Source organism: Pollicipes pollicipes, unplaced genomic scaffold (assembly GCF_011947565.3).
Source record: "Pollicipes pollicipes isolate AB1234 unplaced genomic scaffold, Ppol_2.1 Scaffold_6686;HRSCAF=7923_pilon_pilon_pilon, whole genome shotgun sequence".
Lineage (NCBI taxonomy): Eukaryota > Metazoa > Arthropoda > Thecostraca > Pollicipedomorpha > Pollicipedidae > Pollicipes > Pollicipes pollicipes.
The window spans coordinates 691,931-709,636 of NW_023596921.1; the positions used below are offsets into that span (position 1 = coordinate 691,931).

Consider the following 17,706-nt stretch of genomic DNA (forward strand, 5'->3'; position numbering starts at 1 on the left):
CGGAGTGTTCAGCCGAGCGGCTGGACCCGTACCGGAGTTTTCAGCCGAGCGGCTGGACCCGTACCGGAGTGTTCGGTCGAGCGGCTGGACCCGTACCCGGAGTGATCAGCCGAGCGGCTGGACTCGTACCGGAGTGTCCAGCCGAGCGGCTGGGGCTGGGCCCGTACTGGAGTGTTCGGTCGAGCGGCTGGACCCGTACCGGAGTGTTCAGCCGAGTGGCTGGACCCGTACTGGAGTGTTCGGTCGAGCGGCTGGACCCGTGCCCGGATTGTTCGGTCGAGCGGCTGAGCCCGTACTCGGAGTGTTCAGCCGAGCCGCTGGACCAGTATCCGGAGTGTTCGGTCGAGCGGCTGGGCCCGTACCCGGAGTGTTCAGCCGAGCCGCTGGACCCGTGCCCGGAGTGTTCGGTCCAGCGGCTGGACCCGTGCCCGGAGTGTTCAGCCGAGCCGCTGGATCCCTGCCTGGCGTGCTCGGTCGAGTGGCCGGAGTCATACCTGGGGTTTTCTGGCAGCGGTCGGCCGTCCAGCAGCCAGGTGATGTGTGGCGTGGGCGAGCCGCGGGCCGAACAGGACAGGCTCGTTGGCCGGCCACTGTCCGTCGTTTGCTTCATGAATGACGAGGTCAGCACGGGCGGCGTGTCTGCCGGTGGGGAACGACCCTCCAACTTCGTCTTACATCCACGGGACCGCATAAGGTAGCCCACACCAACAAGACTATGAGGTGATGCTGCCTGCTATATGACAGATTTAAACTGCTGCGTTTTACTAACATTTCGACTGCTGCACGCTGTACTCGGGAAGCTATCAGAGAAATGAATGCCTACAAAGTCCTTGACAACCAATCGTAGGAGTCGTTTCTGTGGTCGCATCAAATCAGCCGCATTTCACTTGAAGCGGCTTTTCTGCATTTGGTTTGTTCCTGACAACAACAAAAATGGCATGAAGACCATTTGTTCCTCCGAGAGACATTTACTTTGCATGTCTGACCTTCGTACTTATGACTACGTGGCAAAATATAAAAAGCTTGTCTGCAGTCATGTCACCCGCGATTCGTATGCCCCCTCCACACCCTCCCCCTCCCACCTCCTCCTGAAGAGTCGTATGAACTCGGCGTGATGGTCGTGAACGCTGTTTTTAGAGTAGCGAGTCTGGTGTCTTCCGTCACGCAAATATGTTTGCTAACATCACACAGTTCATGCATGTACATATGTATTTTTGGTCCAAACGGTTCCCACAAACCGCCTGTCCGAGCCCCACGGTCTCTAACTCGGGTACTCGCCCCTCCCCCCCCCCCCCTTCGGCCGAGTGACCGCGGCTTACTTCCGACGCGACGGCGGCCGTGGCCTGCGCCTCCTCGCGCAGCGCGCCGCTCTCGCCGTTCCGACGAAGCACTGGTAGACCGCCGGCATGCTCCGGTCGCAGACTCGGCACGCGCCAGACAGAGCGGTCCTCGCTGAGGCCGCGGTCAGCGGCCGCGTGTCCTTGAACCAGGTCACCGGGCCGTGCGGCCACCTGCAGGGGCGAGATCACGCTGGGGTCAGCTGCAGCTCCTAGGCACTCAGTGGCATACACGCGTGCGGTGGCTGATGCAGGCTGCAGTCGGCAGGCGAGCTGGACCTCAAAAGGCGCGGCAAGATGTGACGCGTCTGGCTTATTCATTTATTGAGGTCGTATCGTTGAATACGTCACGATGCTATCATGGTAGTTACCACGATCAACATTGTATATCCCCATTGGATATATTTAGCCTCGAGTTTACGCGTAATTAAGTTGCAGAAGCGCGTGTCACCATTCGGGCCCCCGCACATGGTGGATATTTTGGTCTGCTCAATGAGCCACATGTCGTCGATTTATGGTCCGTCACTCGATACCAGGCGTCAGCTCACCGCCTCCCGGTCACGACGTTTGCCTGTTTCCTCTACACATCGACGGAACGGCCGCATTGCCACCCCGATCTCTGTGGAGGCACCTCCGCCGCGAAGTTAAGCTGGCGTCGCAGAACACTTGATTATCTAACCGTCCAACCCGCGACCATGGCCGCACACGGAGACGTGCCTGGCGCTGGCTGCTTAATGCCGAATGTCCCCTCCCCCCATTCTCAACAGCTTGAAACCAACAAATAAATCGGTATTTGTGAAACGGAAGCGACAATGCCGGATAGCAGCACACCGGCGCAATAATAATTTTCTGACTCGCATGACATAACCACTCTCACTGATGAAGTCGAAAATTGCGATTTGCTTACAAGAAGATCCTTTTAATCTGCTCATTGATTTCAACTATGGGCCGTAATATAGCCGCATTTACTTGCAGTAGGTTCAACGAGAGAGTCGAGTACATTTGAAATATCTATATGATGATGTACATAGACCAAGCAACGCCCGAGGTCAGGTCATGTACGCGGACTTGAACGCTCTTTTCCTCTCACGTTCACGTAAGCTCCGCCTTGCATTGTGCAAAATTTCAGTTCACTAAGTGCAAAGATGAAACAAAGTTTCAGCTATTATCATAACACGATAGAATGTTTACAGGTAAGTTTCAGAGACCAATGTCAATTTTGCTTAATCATGCATAGAACTGACGTGACGTGCACAATTGTAAGGACTTATCACGATTCCACATGACAGCTAACTTGGACTGCGTCTCATCAGGCAGAATCGGTCTCCCAATCGGCATTCGTGAATATGAAATAGGATTCAAATCTAAAAACGGTCTCCTGCGTTTGACCGTATGACGTCGTTATGACGGGGCCTCAGATGGCCAGAGGCCTGCATTAACCTATGATGATCTGGTGATACAAACCCCAACTCGCCAGCGAGCAGAAGCCGCCATTGGGACATGCACGGCCATAGGCAAGTGTGGAGACCGGTCATTTGAACTTGACCTTTCATGCCCTGAACTTTGGATTCATCCAACTTCAATTCATAATGCCTTGCGAGCTTGCTGTAGACCAAAGCAAACACACATGAACATTGAACGAGCCCTGGAGACAGACATGGAATGCAACTATAATCGTCGGTCAATGCTGGAACGTCATTTTGATCTGACCTAGCATGACGCATGTATAGATCAAACAGATTTTTGACGTCATTTGCTTTGGAGCTGTAGTCAAACCGAAGGGGCGTGTAACGACCTCCTCGCAAATCGCGGAGGGGGAGGGGGCGGGTACAGGACCGCACTTTCACAATCCAGACGGTAGCTTCCAAGCGAAGGATCCTTACTGTTACTTCGACTGCACTGCGGGGCCGGTTTACAGCCTAGCCAAACAGGCAGCAAGCATTGGGATCGATCTAAACGGCTGCATGCTTCAATAGCTTAATTGCAGGCCGCAGCTATCATCAACGGAATTTGTATCGCCCGCCAGGGCATTATTCATGCGTGGCAGCAGTAACTGGGCAAGATATATCGCCACAGCCGGCTGAAAAATCACCCTCCAACAGCTTGGATCGACAAAACGGACGATACTGACCATCGTCAACTCACTATTGACATGAGAGACAACCGCGATGTAAATGAGCTCCGCAACGAATTGCATGCATTAAGATCACGTACCACACGCTCCCACATGTAAAGCATTGGCGACACTGCGGCAGAATATTCTAACCATTGGATTATATTAGGATTGACGGGTGGTCTTGTTCACATTCGCCCGGTATCACGCAAGTCCAACCCAATCATTCAATTCCCGGACCCATTCCCAAGCGGTCGGCTGCGACCCTGCCGTTCGACTTCGCTTTGCTGTCCTCAGTGCTGCAGAAAAGTGCCAGGCTCGAAGCAGCGCGGATGGCGACTACAAAAGCAAGCATCTCAACGGCGTCCTGCGCGAAGTTCGATAGAAAAGGAACGCACTGTGAGCGTGAGTATGGCAAAGAGGTCAGGGGCTTCTGGTCCAGATGTCAGACATTTTCATTTCGGAGGCCAGGGGCTTGTCATGTGAAACGTCTGTTGTTCTCAAGTCGACGGTCCGTGGGTGTAAGTCGGGCGTCGGAAGTTATAGTCCACATATCAAGGTTCACAGGTCAGGGCTCAGGATTTTACAGGCGAGAGGCGAAAGGTCCGCAGGTCGTGGGTCAGACGTCTGTAGGCGGGAGGTCAAAACTGCACGGGTAAGATGTCTGGAGTTCACAGGCTAAGGATCTCGGTTCTCGCGCCAGAGTTCAGAGTTCAGGCTTCAGTTCAGACGTTCGTAGGAGATCTCGGTTCTCGCGGAGATCACTGGAGATCTCGGTTCTCGCGCCAGAGTCCAGAGTTCAGGCTTCATTTCAGACGTTCGTAGGTCCCGGGTCGGAGGTTTACAAGCCAGAGGTCTGAGATTTGCACGCCAGAGGTCAGAGGTCAGAGATTCGCAGAGCAGTGGTCAGTTATCCGGGCTTAAAGGTCAGGGGTTCGCAGGACAGAACTCAGAGACTCGACGGTCAGAGATCAGAGGTTCGCATGTCAAAGGTCAGAGATAAGCGTTGTCAAAGATTAGGTATTGGATGACCAGAGGTCAGTCGTTCCCAGACCGGAGGACGGAAGTTCTCAAGCCGGAAATCACGGCCGTCGGACTATTCGTTCGGGAACACATGGGGTTCCCAAACCGGACTGATCCCCCCGATCTGGCTCCAGTGGCTTATGAAATGGGGTGATCGCCGCTGGAGCGGGGACGTAAAGCCAGCCTGCCATGGGACATAACTCTAGATAAGTTCGGTCCTTAGCGCAGCTGCACCGTCCATTGATGGGAGCTGTCTCGGCACTACTCGGCGACTTAATGAAGCTCGACCTCTTCACTGGGTCAAATATCCGGTCTGCTGTACTTATCTAATTTAGGACCTCGTAAATTGCCTAATGAGCTGAGGCGGCGACAGGGCAATTTTCTAAGCAGTGTAATCGTAAATTTCCCACAGGCAAGCATTTCCTGAAGTATTTGAGGAATTATGTTGCGATGTGTGGCAGGCCAGTGGCCAGCAGTTGCAGCTGCTCAAGGTCAGAAGAGGTCAGCGTGCGCGGCGGGCCGTGCCGGGCATTACAGTAATAAACTCTTATTACACACTTATGCTGTTAAACAGAAATTTCACGGTTGGATGGTGCGGTCAGGGTTCACAGAACAAGCACTGATATGCGTTTTCTACATTGTCAGAAATCCATCCAGTCAAATAGCTTTGGACAAAATTAGTAAAATAACAGCAACTGTTCCCTCTTCACAATATTCTTACAGCTTGCCAGATGGACAGAACCACAACTTACAGCCCGTGCAATTTTGTACATCGGATTAACGAACATTTTGAAAGTTCATGAGGGTAAAATTTCTTCCCAGATAAAATGTGTCTGTTGATTGAGAGCTGGGAAATGAAGAAAAAGGGTTTGGTTTTATGGATTAGAGTCTTTCGACCAGCAATAATCATTGCAGGTCTAGACTATTGTACAGGTCAGGCAGCTTTTATAACGAGCTGCTTGCACAAAGCCGAAGCCATTCGCTTCTTAAATATAAAACACAAATAAATCTCCTTGGACCGGGATTTGATCACAGGGGATCCTGTCAGCTCGGACAAAGCTCTTGAAAGCAGCCGTGTTTGAAATCCCCGTCCTTACCCGTGAACCGTGCAGATCAGCTCGGCTTCGGCGCCCACGTCGACGGTTGACCGAGCCGGCGTCAAGGTCACGTGCAGACCTGAGATGACCTTGACGTTGACCTTGATCTCCGTCGAGCCGTGCGCGTTAGTCGCGCGGCAGACATATGTGCCCGCTTCCCCCGGCCGCGCCGGCTTCAGGGTGAGCAAGGGCCCATGTTGAACGGCCAGTACCGAGCCGCGGTCCGTGGTCAGCTTCATCCACCTGTGGAAACGGAGCGGATGGAGAAGAAGGTCTCGACGCTGCTGGCTACTGGCGTGAGGCGCTTCATCTTTGTGCGCGTTCGGGTGGGGGGTCTAATTGACCCCTCGAGGCTTTTCCGAAATGGTTTCCGAACGGCGCGGCGTGGCCGCGCCAAATTTTGCATAGCTGTAAGCAACTGAATAGCGCATCGTGAGATGTACCTTTCAAAGTCGCTGACCAAAGGCACGTCAAAGTCAGTCCACGAATTCAGCGAAGTCAGTTTCTAGGGAATCGTTCAACCTGATGGAGTGTTAGACGAAGCCATACATCTCTGAAATACTTTCTTAGGCAGTACAATAATTAAATGACCAAATTCCATTGACATAGGGTCAGGTACAAAGGTCAGACCAAGGTCAAAACCAACTGTTTTATTACTCTAGGGCTTGCTTTATGAGGTAGTTTCTTGTGTTCATTTCGAAATGATTGATAACAGGGACCGCATAAGACATCTTCCATGAGCTTCTTAAAGGTTCTAATAGGTCACTGACGTAAAATGACCAAGGCCAATTTTTTTCTTCTAAGGAACATAGTGCTTAGCGTAATCTTTGTCGCTTATTGGGATGCAAAACTCAAAGCAGTCTTCGATGATTCTGGTCACCATGACCATCTTAAGGTCATACAAGGTCACTGGCTCTATGTAAGCAAGTGACCTTTTGCTTAGAACAGGTATCTAACAGGTTCTGGGGACACTTTGGAGAAAAACTCAGAGTTCGACCTTGTTTGAACTTATTTGACCCGAAGATCTTAACATAGCAACCTAAAACTTATGCCTAAGTGAGTTCACGTACCGGCCAAGACACCCTGTGAATTTGGTGTCTCCGGCCCTCTTAGTTCCTGAGATCCCAGGAGGGTCAAATTGACGCCCACCCAAGCGAAGGGTATCCAGCCGGCCACCCGGGCGCGTGATAAGGCGTGTTCGGGGAATCTTAATTGGACGAGCCATACAGGAAGTATGTTACGGGTCACGTGACAGCGGTTATGTGTGGTGTGATGGGGACACGTGAAAGGCTCGATATGGTCCTCTGTGAACGTAAGGCACAATGCGTCACTGAAAATGAAACAGTACAATATTAACCTAGCGTTTTTTGTAACTCGCGGACAGGGGCTCGGGCTGAAATGAAGCCCTTCAATCAATCTAATGAAACCGTAATAAATGCATAGCATGGGGGCGTATTTCAACTATTAGAGTTCAATCTATTTTTATTAGTTTCAAATGGAATGCACTATGTCCAGACTAGCCATACTGATATCGGATGCATGATGCGTGTTGTCAGTAGCTCGCCCCATTTTACCTGCACCGGTAGTCGGTACCCATAGATAACGGTGACCTCCATCACATGTGCCACACATTCCGCCAATTCACAGCATTAAACAAAGAGACAAGTATGCCCAACACATATGTAATATGTGTGTGTCCTTTAGAGGCATCATGCAAGTTCCCAGTTACTTATATAACGCATCACACAGAAATATGGAAAACAAGGGATAAACGCATTTCTGCACCCTGTAGGTGTTATCTTGTTTTGATGCACTATGACCTGCGTGCACCGTACGGCAGGATCATTCGCCGTGAGCAGCAGACACTGTTTATCATATTTTCAAAAAAAAACATTCATCGGCGTAATACATCTGTAAACTGTGATCCCGATCACCTTGCAGTGCCCTTGTCGCCGGGCGATTTATGCCAACTGGGATCATCGCTTTGTCATAGTCACGTTCCTCAAGTAAATGCTGTTTTTCTTTACCAGGTCATATTGTCTACTATATTCATTTTAGTGACCTTCAGTATTGTGATGTTGGCCAGTCTAGGTTGCGACATCACAATATCCTGACTAAAACGACTGAACACTATCTGCGCGTGCATGTCCTATGCAGTGCTCTCTCGGCGAGCTCCCCCCCCCCCCCCCCCCCCCAGCGCTATGATTTATGCCCCCGCTCTGATATATGCTCTCTGCACGCTGTAATACATGCCCCTCCTCCTCACTGTACTACATGGTCTGCCCTCCTCGACCGCTGTGATACATGCCCCCGTTGTGATGCAAGCCACCTCCCCGCAGTGATACCTGCCCCCCCCCCCCTCCCCCCGCTGAGACACATGCCCCCTCGCTCTGATGCATGCCACCCGCTGTGAAACATCCCTCACGCTGTGATACATGGTCTACCCTCCCCGACCGCCGTGATGCATGCCCCCCCCCCCCCCTCCCCCCCCCCCTGCTGTGATACATGCCCCCCCGCTGTGATACACACACTCTCTGCGATACATACCCCCTCCCCCCGCTGTGATGCACGGTACACCCTGTCCCACCGCTCTCTGTCTCTCCGGACGCTTCAAATTGTAGGGAGCCCGATCTGCATAAGCCCACTTTGCACTCTCTAGACACAGCCGTAGCCAATTAACGCGAGACGGCAAACACTACCGCCGACGACGGCTGGTCTTTTCCGCTGGTGCTTATCCGTCTCGCCTCCTGCTGCCTCGCCCGGCGCCCCTGCTGACTCCAGCGGCGCCTCGCCTCTTGGTCCTCCGTCCGGCACCCCTGCTGACTCCAGCGGCGCCTCGCCTCTTGCTCCTCCGTCTGGCACCCCTGGTGACTCCAACGGCGCCACGCCTCCCGCTGCCTTGCCCGGCGCCCTTGCTGACTCCGGCGGCGCCTCGCAGCTTGCTCCTCCGTCCGGCACCCCTGATGACTCCAGCGACGCCTCGCCTCCCGCTGCCTCGCCCGGTGCCCCTACTGACTCCGGTGGCGCCTCGCCTCCCGCTGCCCCGCACGGCGTTCCTGGTTGCCCACGATCACAGGACATCGGCACAATCAGGAGCCGGGCATCAACCGGTCAGGGATCAGCTGTCCGGACGATCAAGAGATGGGGAGCTGACAGACCAGTGAGGGGGAGATGAGCGATGGGAGATTGACAGATCAAGGGCAGGGCACTGTCAGATCAGTGACAGAAGACCGGGGATTCAGAAAAAGGAGATCGATAATTAGGGCCAGAAAACCAGGAGACTGGAGGAATGAGACCAGCAGATCAGGAGACAAAGGCCGACAGGTCAGTGGCGGGATACTGACGATATTGATGGTGTTACCATAGTAGCCAAACACATCAACGAGTTTGCCCAGCGGAGGCGACAGAGGTTTCGAGCATTTGGGAAAATAAGTGCAAAACCTGCTGCGCATCACCCCCGATGGCCTGGAGCTCATTACTGGCCAGGCAGGGACCGAAGTGACTGCCAGTCTTCATCTGTGGCGGTCCGCTGGCTCGGCCAGTCATCAGGTCGTCAGCCGTCAACTCCCAAACGGCGCTGTCGGCCCCGTTTCGGCTTCTCACCTCCGGCCTGAAGGTCACAATATCGGTCCGTCTGACCGAGGAGACAAGATGATGGGGAACGGGGGAAGGGGTAAGAGGACGTGTGGGTACCTGCTAACCATAGCTCGGGGACGGTCGAGCCGGCGCCAGATGGGCCCCTGGGCGCCGCTGCGCCGCTGCCTGACGACAGTACAGCTCCTGTGAGGCGCTCCTGGCTCCGCTGTCAGCTGAATGGCTCCAGTAATGCCCTCCGCACCGTATTTCTTCCTATGCGTAGAGCGCCGTGCAGAAAACACGGAGTGTTCGTATAGCATTTCTTGGCTTGCAAATATCTGCGAGCGCAAAGCTTTCCGTATGGCTTGCATTGACGGTATTAGGTGACGTTGACGGCATTGGTTTGAGGGCACCTACTAACCATAGCTTGTTGTGTATGCCCTGAAGCAACCACCCAGGTCGTACCGGCCAGTTTAGCGAATTATTTTGACTTCGCAAAATCAAACAAATGCGTGCGGAGGTTTGCATACCGAAATTTGTGAAACAAAATATGATGGGTATCTTTATCTACAAAGTTCACTACAAAACAATGCAATAATTTATAAATTTGATTTCTTTATAAAGTTTTGCACGCAAAGCAATGCGGTATGAGCAAATGCAACAGAAAGTTGTGTACAGTAGTTCAGTCGATGACGGCAAATGGCCGGGAGGGAGATTCCCTAGGGAGGGATACTTGGACCACTGAAAAAGGAACGGGTTGATTGCAGGTTGAAATAATAAACAATGACTGGGAAATCATTTTCATTCGTTGAGTTGTCTTACTTCAAACATAATAGCTCTAGATGTTTGTAATGTTTATAAATAATAGCATTAGTATTTCAGCTTGTTATTGAGAAAAGACAGTCGTAATAACCTTATTCCTCGAATAAAAGCCAGGGTATATACAACATATACATGGGTTACATATACATATACATGAACAACATATACATGAGCATAACATGGGTTGATTTTTTTTAAAATGCCTTTACCAAAACAATTGCAAAAGTGAAGTTAAAATCAAGGCAGCTCTGAATTCACTTCTGCCATTGTTTCGATGAAGACATGTTGCCGAAATATCAGCCCATCTGTGTTTCCATTCTCCTGGCTTTTCTCCGAGGAATAATGCTATCACTATTGTTTTATCTATTTGAATAATGTTCCTCGCAAATGCACTGAGCAACGTACTCAATTTTGTTTATTACGAACTATGCTGTAAACGTGGTCAGATAAATTACTGAGAGGGCAAAGTCAGGATCACAGATCGTGCCAGCTTAACGTTTTAAGCGGGCACTGGTTGCAAACCCCAGGGTTCTTGACCATGGGACATCTCAATCAGTGCTATTACGTTAAACAACTAGATACGAGGGTTCCTGATGCTCCGCGCAGTCAGCAAAACAGTCGTTCGTGCTGAATGTTCCCTCCCCTCCCACCTCTTGCATGGGGAAACTCAACACCTTAGAGTGATGCACATTGATATTTGGTTTGGGCTGAAATCGTCATGTTGAGTTGAGAGAGGGCGCGCAGTTCACAGCTCTATCCTTATTAAAATCTAGAGCCCTCTGGTTTCTGAGCTGCACGCCCGTGAAGATGTGCTGACTATCTCGTGCATGCCACAGCTCCCGACAAGTTTTAAGCACTAAGAGTAAGTGGCAATTTCGCGCGGCTAGTTTGGCAGTACTTCAATGTCATGTAAATGTTCCATGACGCAAACAATGGCGTACTGAGGAGCTTATATACTAAATAGAGAAACTGTGTTGCATTGAGCAGTTTGTCTGATTCAACGTACACCTATGGCTATAAATGAATTTATGTTATCATATATCATGCTTGCTTCAACATCTTCAAATGTGGAGCATTCCCTTTGAGCAGCAATCGAGCCTCTGTGATGACGTGCTTCAAAGAGATGTGTCTGCTACTGAAGGTGAAAAACGAGCGGCGAGCTGACCGGCGTGCAGCCCGCAGCGTCTACAGACCACCGTAATCATCCGGGCTCGTGCTCTGGTGCTCCGCGAGAGTGCGTCTGACGTAACTACGGACACAGGCCGTAAGCTTCTGTCTGAACGTGAGCATGAGCCCGGATTAGGTTGGTTGAGACAAGCAATGCTCATTGACACGTAATTCACTCTTATTATGATTGCAGATTGGTTGCATCAAGTACATTAGCACACGACCAGTTGGCCGACTGTTAAACGAAGCCGCTCGGGTGGGGAGGGGTGGCACATTCACCTCCTAAGATCTCAAAAACTCACGCCTGACCCAAGGCCAAAGGAAGTAATCGTAACCCTTAGTTTTATTTCCTTGTCAGGAAAAGCCGTCTCAAAAATGAATGTCTTTTCCACCACTCCGTTATCGCACCATATTGAACGGTTCCCTAGGAATTGTCTCCGCTGGCAGCCATGTCTTGCTCTTAACCTGTCACAGGTCAACGAACTTACAAGGTACATCCAATTTAATACAACAACAGATTGGCTTTTTCATTGCCTACAGCTATACTGGATTGGGTGCGGCTATCCTGCACCACTCGGAAGTTATTTTGGAAAACTTTCGGGGAACAGACTAGCCCTCAACTGAGTGCTTGTTAAAAGCATAAAAGCATTCGCAACATGCTAGACACTGTTGTTTGCTGCTAATACAATTCTGAAGATAACTATCTCAGCACTATTTTACTGGCATGCTCTTCATTGCACCATTCGTTTTTTTCGATAGGAAATAATACACGATGTTTTCATCTTTGCTTTGTCTGACCGCAGGTAATATTTTTATATATAATTATATTTATAACTATTATAATTTATTATTTTATTTTATTTCATCATCATATCATTATTAGATGTTATATTTATGTACATCGTTCATATATTTATTACATATATTATATATCGCTATATATTATTATCATATATATTAACATTATTATACTAATAAAACAAATAAATTTAAAATAATAAATTTGTCTGATCGCAGCATACTCAAACTGACTTCAAGGTTCCTCCTTGCCCCTCATTAGCTATGCAACGTTGCCTTCCATTTCCTAGCGGGAAGTGTCGCGAATTCTGTTATGATCGTAAGTGGTAATTAGTTGTTTAATGCACGGGGAGGTACTATACTTCACAGAGGATCTACCGAAAACACTCACGGGGACCTGATAATGGGCGGTGGGTAGTTGGATTGTTCGTGTGGTTAAGAAAAGGATTAGCGGCAGTCCACAGCCCCAGGGCGATCGGCGATCCCCCAGCGGGCGCTGCACGTACCGTACTTCGGCGACGGGCTGTGACGTCACGACACATGGCACGATCAGGGTGTCGCCCTCCCGGACGACCTCCTCTCTCCGGAGAACGGTCACCTCGGGGGCGTCGGGTGTCGCCGGCTCTGCAACCGCCGACACAGCCGAGGTCAGCGCCGCAGCCGGGGTCGGCCATGTGGCCCGTCACGCTATGCATCGTTCCTTTCGCAGCTGGCTGCGGTATGTCAGCGGATAGGCAATGTGCTCCAGCTCATTTGCGCGGTGCGTGTTCGGTTCGCCAGAAGTATTCAGCACTTGCGATGCGCATCCTGGTGCATGCCTTTACATATGCTATAAATAACTTAAACGCAACTTTTTCACTGATAATGCAACTAATTTCAGATAAGGTTATTTGTTCGTGTACCAAGCTACGGCACAAGCGGGTATCGCTACCGTACGGCAATTGCCTGTCGCGGCAAAGTACACGGACTTTGCCAAAATAACCTTTCTACCTGTCTGGTTTCCGGAGATGCCGTCAGGTCTGATAGGGCTCTGCAATGAACTGGTAGCTAGTGAGGGATGATGAACTGACGGCTGGTGAGGGATGATGAACTGGCGGCTGGTGAGGGATGATGATCTGGTGGCTGGTGAGGGATGATGAACTGGTGAGCGAAGATGAACTGGCGGCTAGTGAGAGATCATGAACTGGCGGTTGGTGGGGGGATGATGAACTGGCGGCTGGTGAGGGATGATGAACTGGCGGCTGGAGAGAGATCATGAACTGGTGAGGGATGATGAACTGGTGCCTGGTGAGGGATGATGAACTGGCGGCTGGAGAGAGATCATGAACTGGTGGGGGATGATGAACTGGCGGCTGGTGAGGGATGATGAACTGGCGGCTGGTGAGGGATGATGATCTGGTGGCTGGTGAGGGATGATGAACTGGTGAGCGACGATGAACTGGCGGCTGGAGAGAGATCATGAACTGGTGGGGGATGATGGTGGCAGAGATTGGCGTCCCAGCGACACGAAGGGGTAAGCGTCGCGCAGTGCTGAATAATCCGCAGACAACGATGACTGCAGATAGCGATCCCAAGCTCTAAATAGCATATTCATCCGCCGATTGTCCAAAAACATTAGACCATAGAGGTTAACTTTGTGCGTGCTTCTTTCTATCCCTATGCACGTCGTCTAGAGCTCCTCGATAACGCCTGCCACAGAATTAACTCGCTCCGTTGCTTTAGCATTGCTGAAATGAGGTGGCGGGTGACGAGTCGAAAGTGAAATGTGCAGAACCGTCACTAAATTCCGGCGCAAAACAGCAAACGCAAACAAACGCGGATGAGCACTGTAAGAGCCATTGTCAGCAAAAGTGTGTAATAGTATTCAATTTCGGACCATTTCAGGGGCACAATATTCCTTTTGGTGATATTTGGCACGTTGTATATGACCTCCAACAGTCTATGACAGCGGCGTGATGTTGACAAATACGTTGAGGGGAGGGCCGAACAGTGAAAAATGACACCTGAACCCCGAAATACGCCAACAACCGGATTTTTACACGCAACTTGGGTAAGCTGAAGGCTTCTTTCCCCCAACTAAATAGGACACTACACACCTGGTCTGCAATGTTTCTGCTTTCCTTGTTTGCATTTGACACGTTGACCCACTAAACGCGGATAATGTTCTTGCTGGATTCGGTAAATCGATGGGAACACAATGCCGTTTTGTCCCGGAGCTGTTAATCTGCTGCCATGCGGCAATGACAACATCATTTGAAGCTTTCGTGCGATGCTATTAGTACACTGTTAACTCTGTCAGCATTGTTTTGAAGCGTTTTTTTCAGATTGACCTGGCGTTACCTTGATTTTGAATAATACTTGCATCACTACTGACGCAACAGTATTTCGGCGCATAATATAAGATGTTAATGTATTCCAGGTGGTAAACGCAAGTGGTTATTGTCAATCATATCAGTTCAATCGAAGTGTCTGCAAGATTTCACCCTGCTTTGGCACTGGCACGACTGGTCTTTGTTCACGTCATGGGCATTGATGGTGTGCATTATATAGGCCTTTCCCATAGAACCACCCTGCAAAATTATTTCTTGGTTCAGAGTACCACGAATACATCAAAGAGCACAGATTTTCCACCTTTCCACCGTGTGGACACTTGCCACGATACAAAAGTCGGTGACCGGAGACGGTAAAGAACGGAAATGTACTGGTTTGGCATAACTAAGTGCGACGGGCGACCTAAGCAGAATCTAACCAGCTACGAAAAGTTGGACAGTTCTGGAAATACCGTCGAAGAAACGAAAGGAGTTTACACCGTCCCGAGAGCAATTTGTCTCCTACACATATGGTTAAGAGGTTGAGCTCACTAAGGACGTTTTCAAATGCTACTTGAAGCAAAACCAGCGGAAAATATTGGGTAACAAAACAGGTTCTGAACCTCGATGATCTCTTAAGCCACCAATGCTGTCATTCCCTCTATTTTCAGTTTTCTGCCGCCAGGCGATAAGGTGCCACCGTTACGTGAGCACCACCAGGTGTAAATGAGGCATGGCATATGGCATACTCGCCTCCACTTGTCCCGTTTCCAAATGAAAATATTCGCAACATTATTACGACGTAAGACAGATCCTGTTAAAAATAAAATGTCACACGAAGTATAATGGACAAGTACAATTTTGCAGACATGAAGCTCACAACCGATTTGTTTGATGGACGTCACCGCTACACATCATAACCGGATGGGGCTCCTGTCCGGAGAGTTCCGTTCCCGGCGCAAATCGCCTCGGTAACCGGACACGGCCGCGGCGTCGCGGCTCGGTAATGTGCGGCGGTTTCTTGCGTGTCGACGGCCATTAGCCGAGGGAAAGGCCCCTCCGACGACACCTACCCGCGAAGCACGACCCACGGAAACGCCGGTGACAATTGCCAGCTTGTTTGGACGAGTTTTTCTAATCGTCCAATTCGCGTATCACGTCCAAATGGCATAGATACGGTCATGGTGATGATCGGCCACAAACAATGGCGGACCTGTCCCTGAACCCACAGAAGAAATCTCAGATTTCACACGTGAATTAAGTCCACAAATTTGAATTAAAGCCCGAACTTATAAGCCATCGTTCGACAACATAAGCAGAAAAACCCTTGATTTCAAAGGACCCCTTCGCAAAAATCCAGAAAAGATTCAGACTGCTAAAGACTTGGCAAAGTTTGAAAATGAAATTCTAACCTGAGAAGATCCTTTGACAAAGTTTCAGAAGGGGTCATGTGTAATGTATCCTATAAGATCCAATGGTTGTGAATGAAAATATCGGGCTCAGGATTTATTACTGAAGTCTACAACACAGCAAATGACTCTTGGCCTAGTGTATTTCACCAGTCTGAGCAGCCTAGCTGTGGCATTGTCACACATGCAAACATTTTCAGGCTAGGCATGCTACACTTTTGGAGGCCATCAAATCGAAAAATGTTGTTTACATGCATTTAAATACGCGTTTTAAAAAAAAATAAGAAGGAATTCATCGAGCATGACTAAACTCATTAATTTCGGAAAAGCAAACAACCGTAGTTGGGGTGTATACACGTAGTGTCCTCTAGGGTGACATACCACTTCTTTGCTGCATTTATCACATGTATGAAAAGGTGCGTGAAAATGTGTTAACATGCTGATGATATACGATTCGGGGTGGACCAGCAAATTTAAATGAATCGAAAAAATGTGATGTTTTACCTCAAGGGGACAAACTTGCATGCGGCTGTGGCGGACTAACCTGGGATATAAGTGGACTTTTTGTGCCCCTTCCCTCCCCCGGGATAGCAAATTTCAGTGTACGCTCCTGATCCTGGTAATAAGCAACAGCGAAATTTTGATGAAGTTAGGTGGATGTCGATTATAACAGAGTCATGGGCGGAGCCACACGGAGTCAAACAGAAGCAACTGGACACGCCCCACCCCCACCCCTCCCCCGCCAAAATGATCAAAGTTGGACAAAAAAATGAAACATTTAGAAACTTTAAAATAGAACGTCTCTCTCCCGCACGAGCAGCTACTTCAAATACAAATTCTGAGTTATTCACAAGGATTTCGAAAAAAACTGATATTAGATATCAAACGGTACGCGTTTGATCTAGTAATAAAAGAAAAGTACAAAAACTGGCATGCCACCTTTAACTGGTATTTGGTACATATGGGCATTGCATGGTAGTAATTGACATACAATTCCAAAAGTCATCCCATTGTACTGGAACAACTTTCTATCCCCCAACATGATGCACAAGTAATTCTGAAAGGAACAGCACCCACTAAACATGGAGATGATGAAAATGCCAACCGGTATGGATAAAAATAGTGCCAAAGCCTCAAAATAACCCAAAATTAAGCAGTAGAACACAGTTTATAACTAATCTGGCTCTCGTCTTCTACATGACTGGACTTTTGGGATCAAAAGCTAATAATTCCGCGCTGCGTAAGCCCTGGCCCAGTATCCGATCTTCAAGTTCTAGGTCAACGGCTGAATGTTGCGGCGGAAGTTCAGAGCGCAGAAACGCTGGACACGGTCCACCCCACCCGCTGTCATCGCCTGGTCTTGAGCGTTGCCGGTGCTGCTGGCCGTAGGCCGTCCCAGTCAGGGGTATACAGCGGGCACCTGAAGTGACTCGAACAGTTTCATCGTTACATGAGAGGGAATCGAAAGGCAGGCGCTCTATACAGTGAGCCACCGAACGAACCTGTTCACACTTTATGCGACATAGATAAGACAGTAGTGTTAGCCTTATTCCTCGGGAAAAAATAAGAGAATAGAGATAAAGTTAGGTTGATATTTCGTCAGCATGCCTTTCTCGAAACAACAGCAGAAGTGAATTGAAAATTGCCTGCCGATGATCCTACTCTATTTTTCAGGTTGTTTTGAAAGAGCAGGCCACAGTTTTTTCTGGATACCAATATTCAGGGGCTTAAACAAAGAGCAATTGTCAGCCATTACCAGGATACAGTGCCTGTCTAAGAATTAGAATGCCCGGACATACGTGTACATGCAAATGAACTCAAGCAAATAGGCATCACGCATCACGCTTCATTCGGACATGAAAGCGAGCTGAACTAAACAGGCATCACGCATCGCGCATCAATTATGCATGCAAACTATTTCCATTGAACAGGCATCGCACATCACGCGACAGGCATCACTTACGTATGTAAACGATTTTAAGCTAGCACAATTCACACATAGAGGCACGTATCACGTCCGCATAATTGGCCATGATGAGCCCTGTATGTTAAGAT

The 17,706-nt window shown here is 49.5% G+C and overlaps 1 protein-coding gene across 1 annotated transcript in view; it reads right to left on the reverse strand.

The window, feature by feature from the left end:
• Nucleotides 1-17,706, reverse strand: part of LOC119107246 (Down syndrome cell adhesion molecule-like protein Dscam2) — a 170,112-nt gene that overhangs the window by 150,597 nt on the left and 1,809 nt on the right. Inside the window, exons 2-3 of the mRNA XM_037230662.1 lie at nucleotides 12,440-12,557; nucleotides 5,571-5,813 (exon numbers count right to left, since the gene is read on the reverse strand). Coding sequence (XP_037086557.1) covers nucleotides 5,571-5,813; nucleotides 12,440-12,557 — 361 coding nt within the window. The remainder of the gene's footprint in view (nucleotides 1-5,570; nucleotides 5,814-12,439; nucleotides 12,558-17,706) is intronic.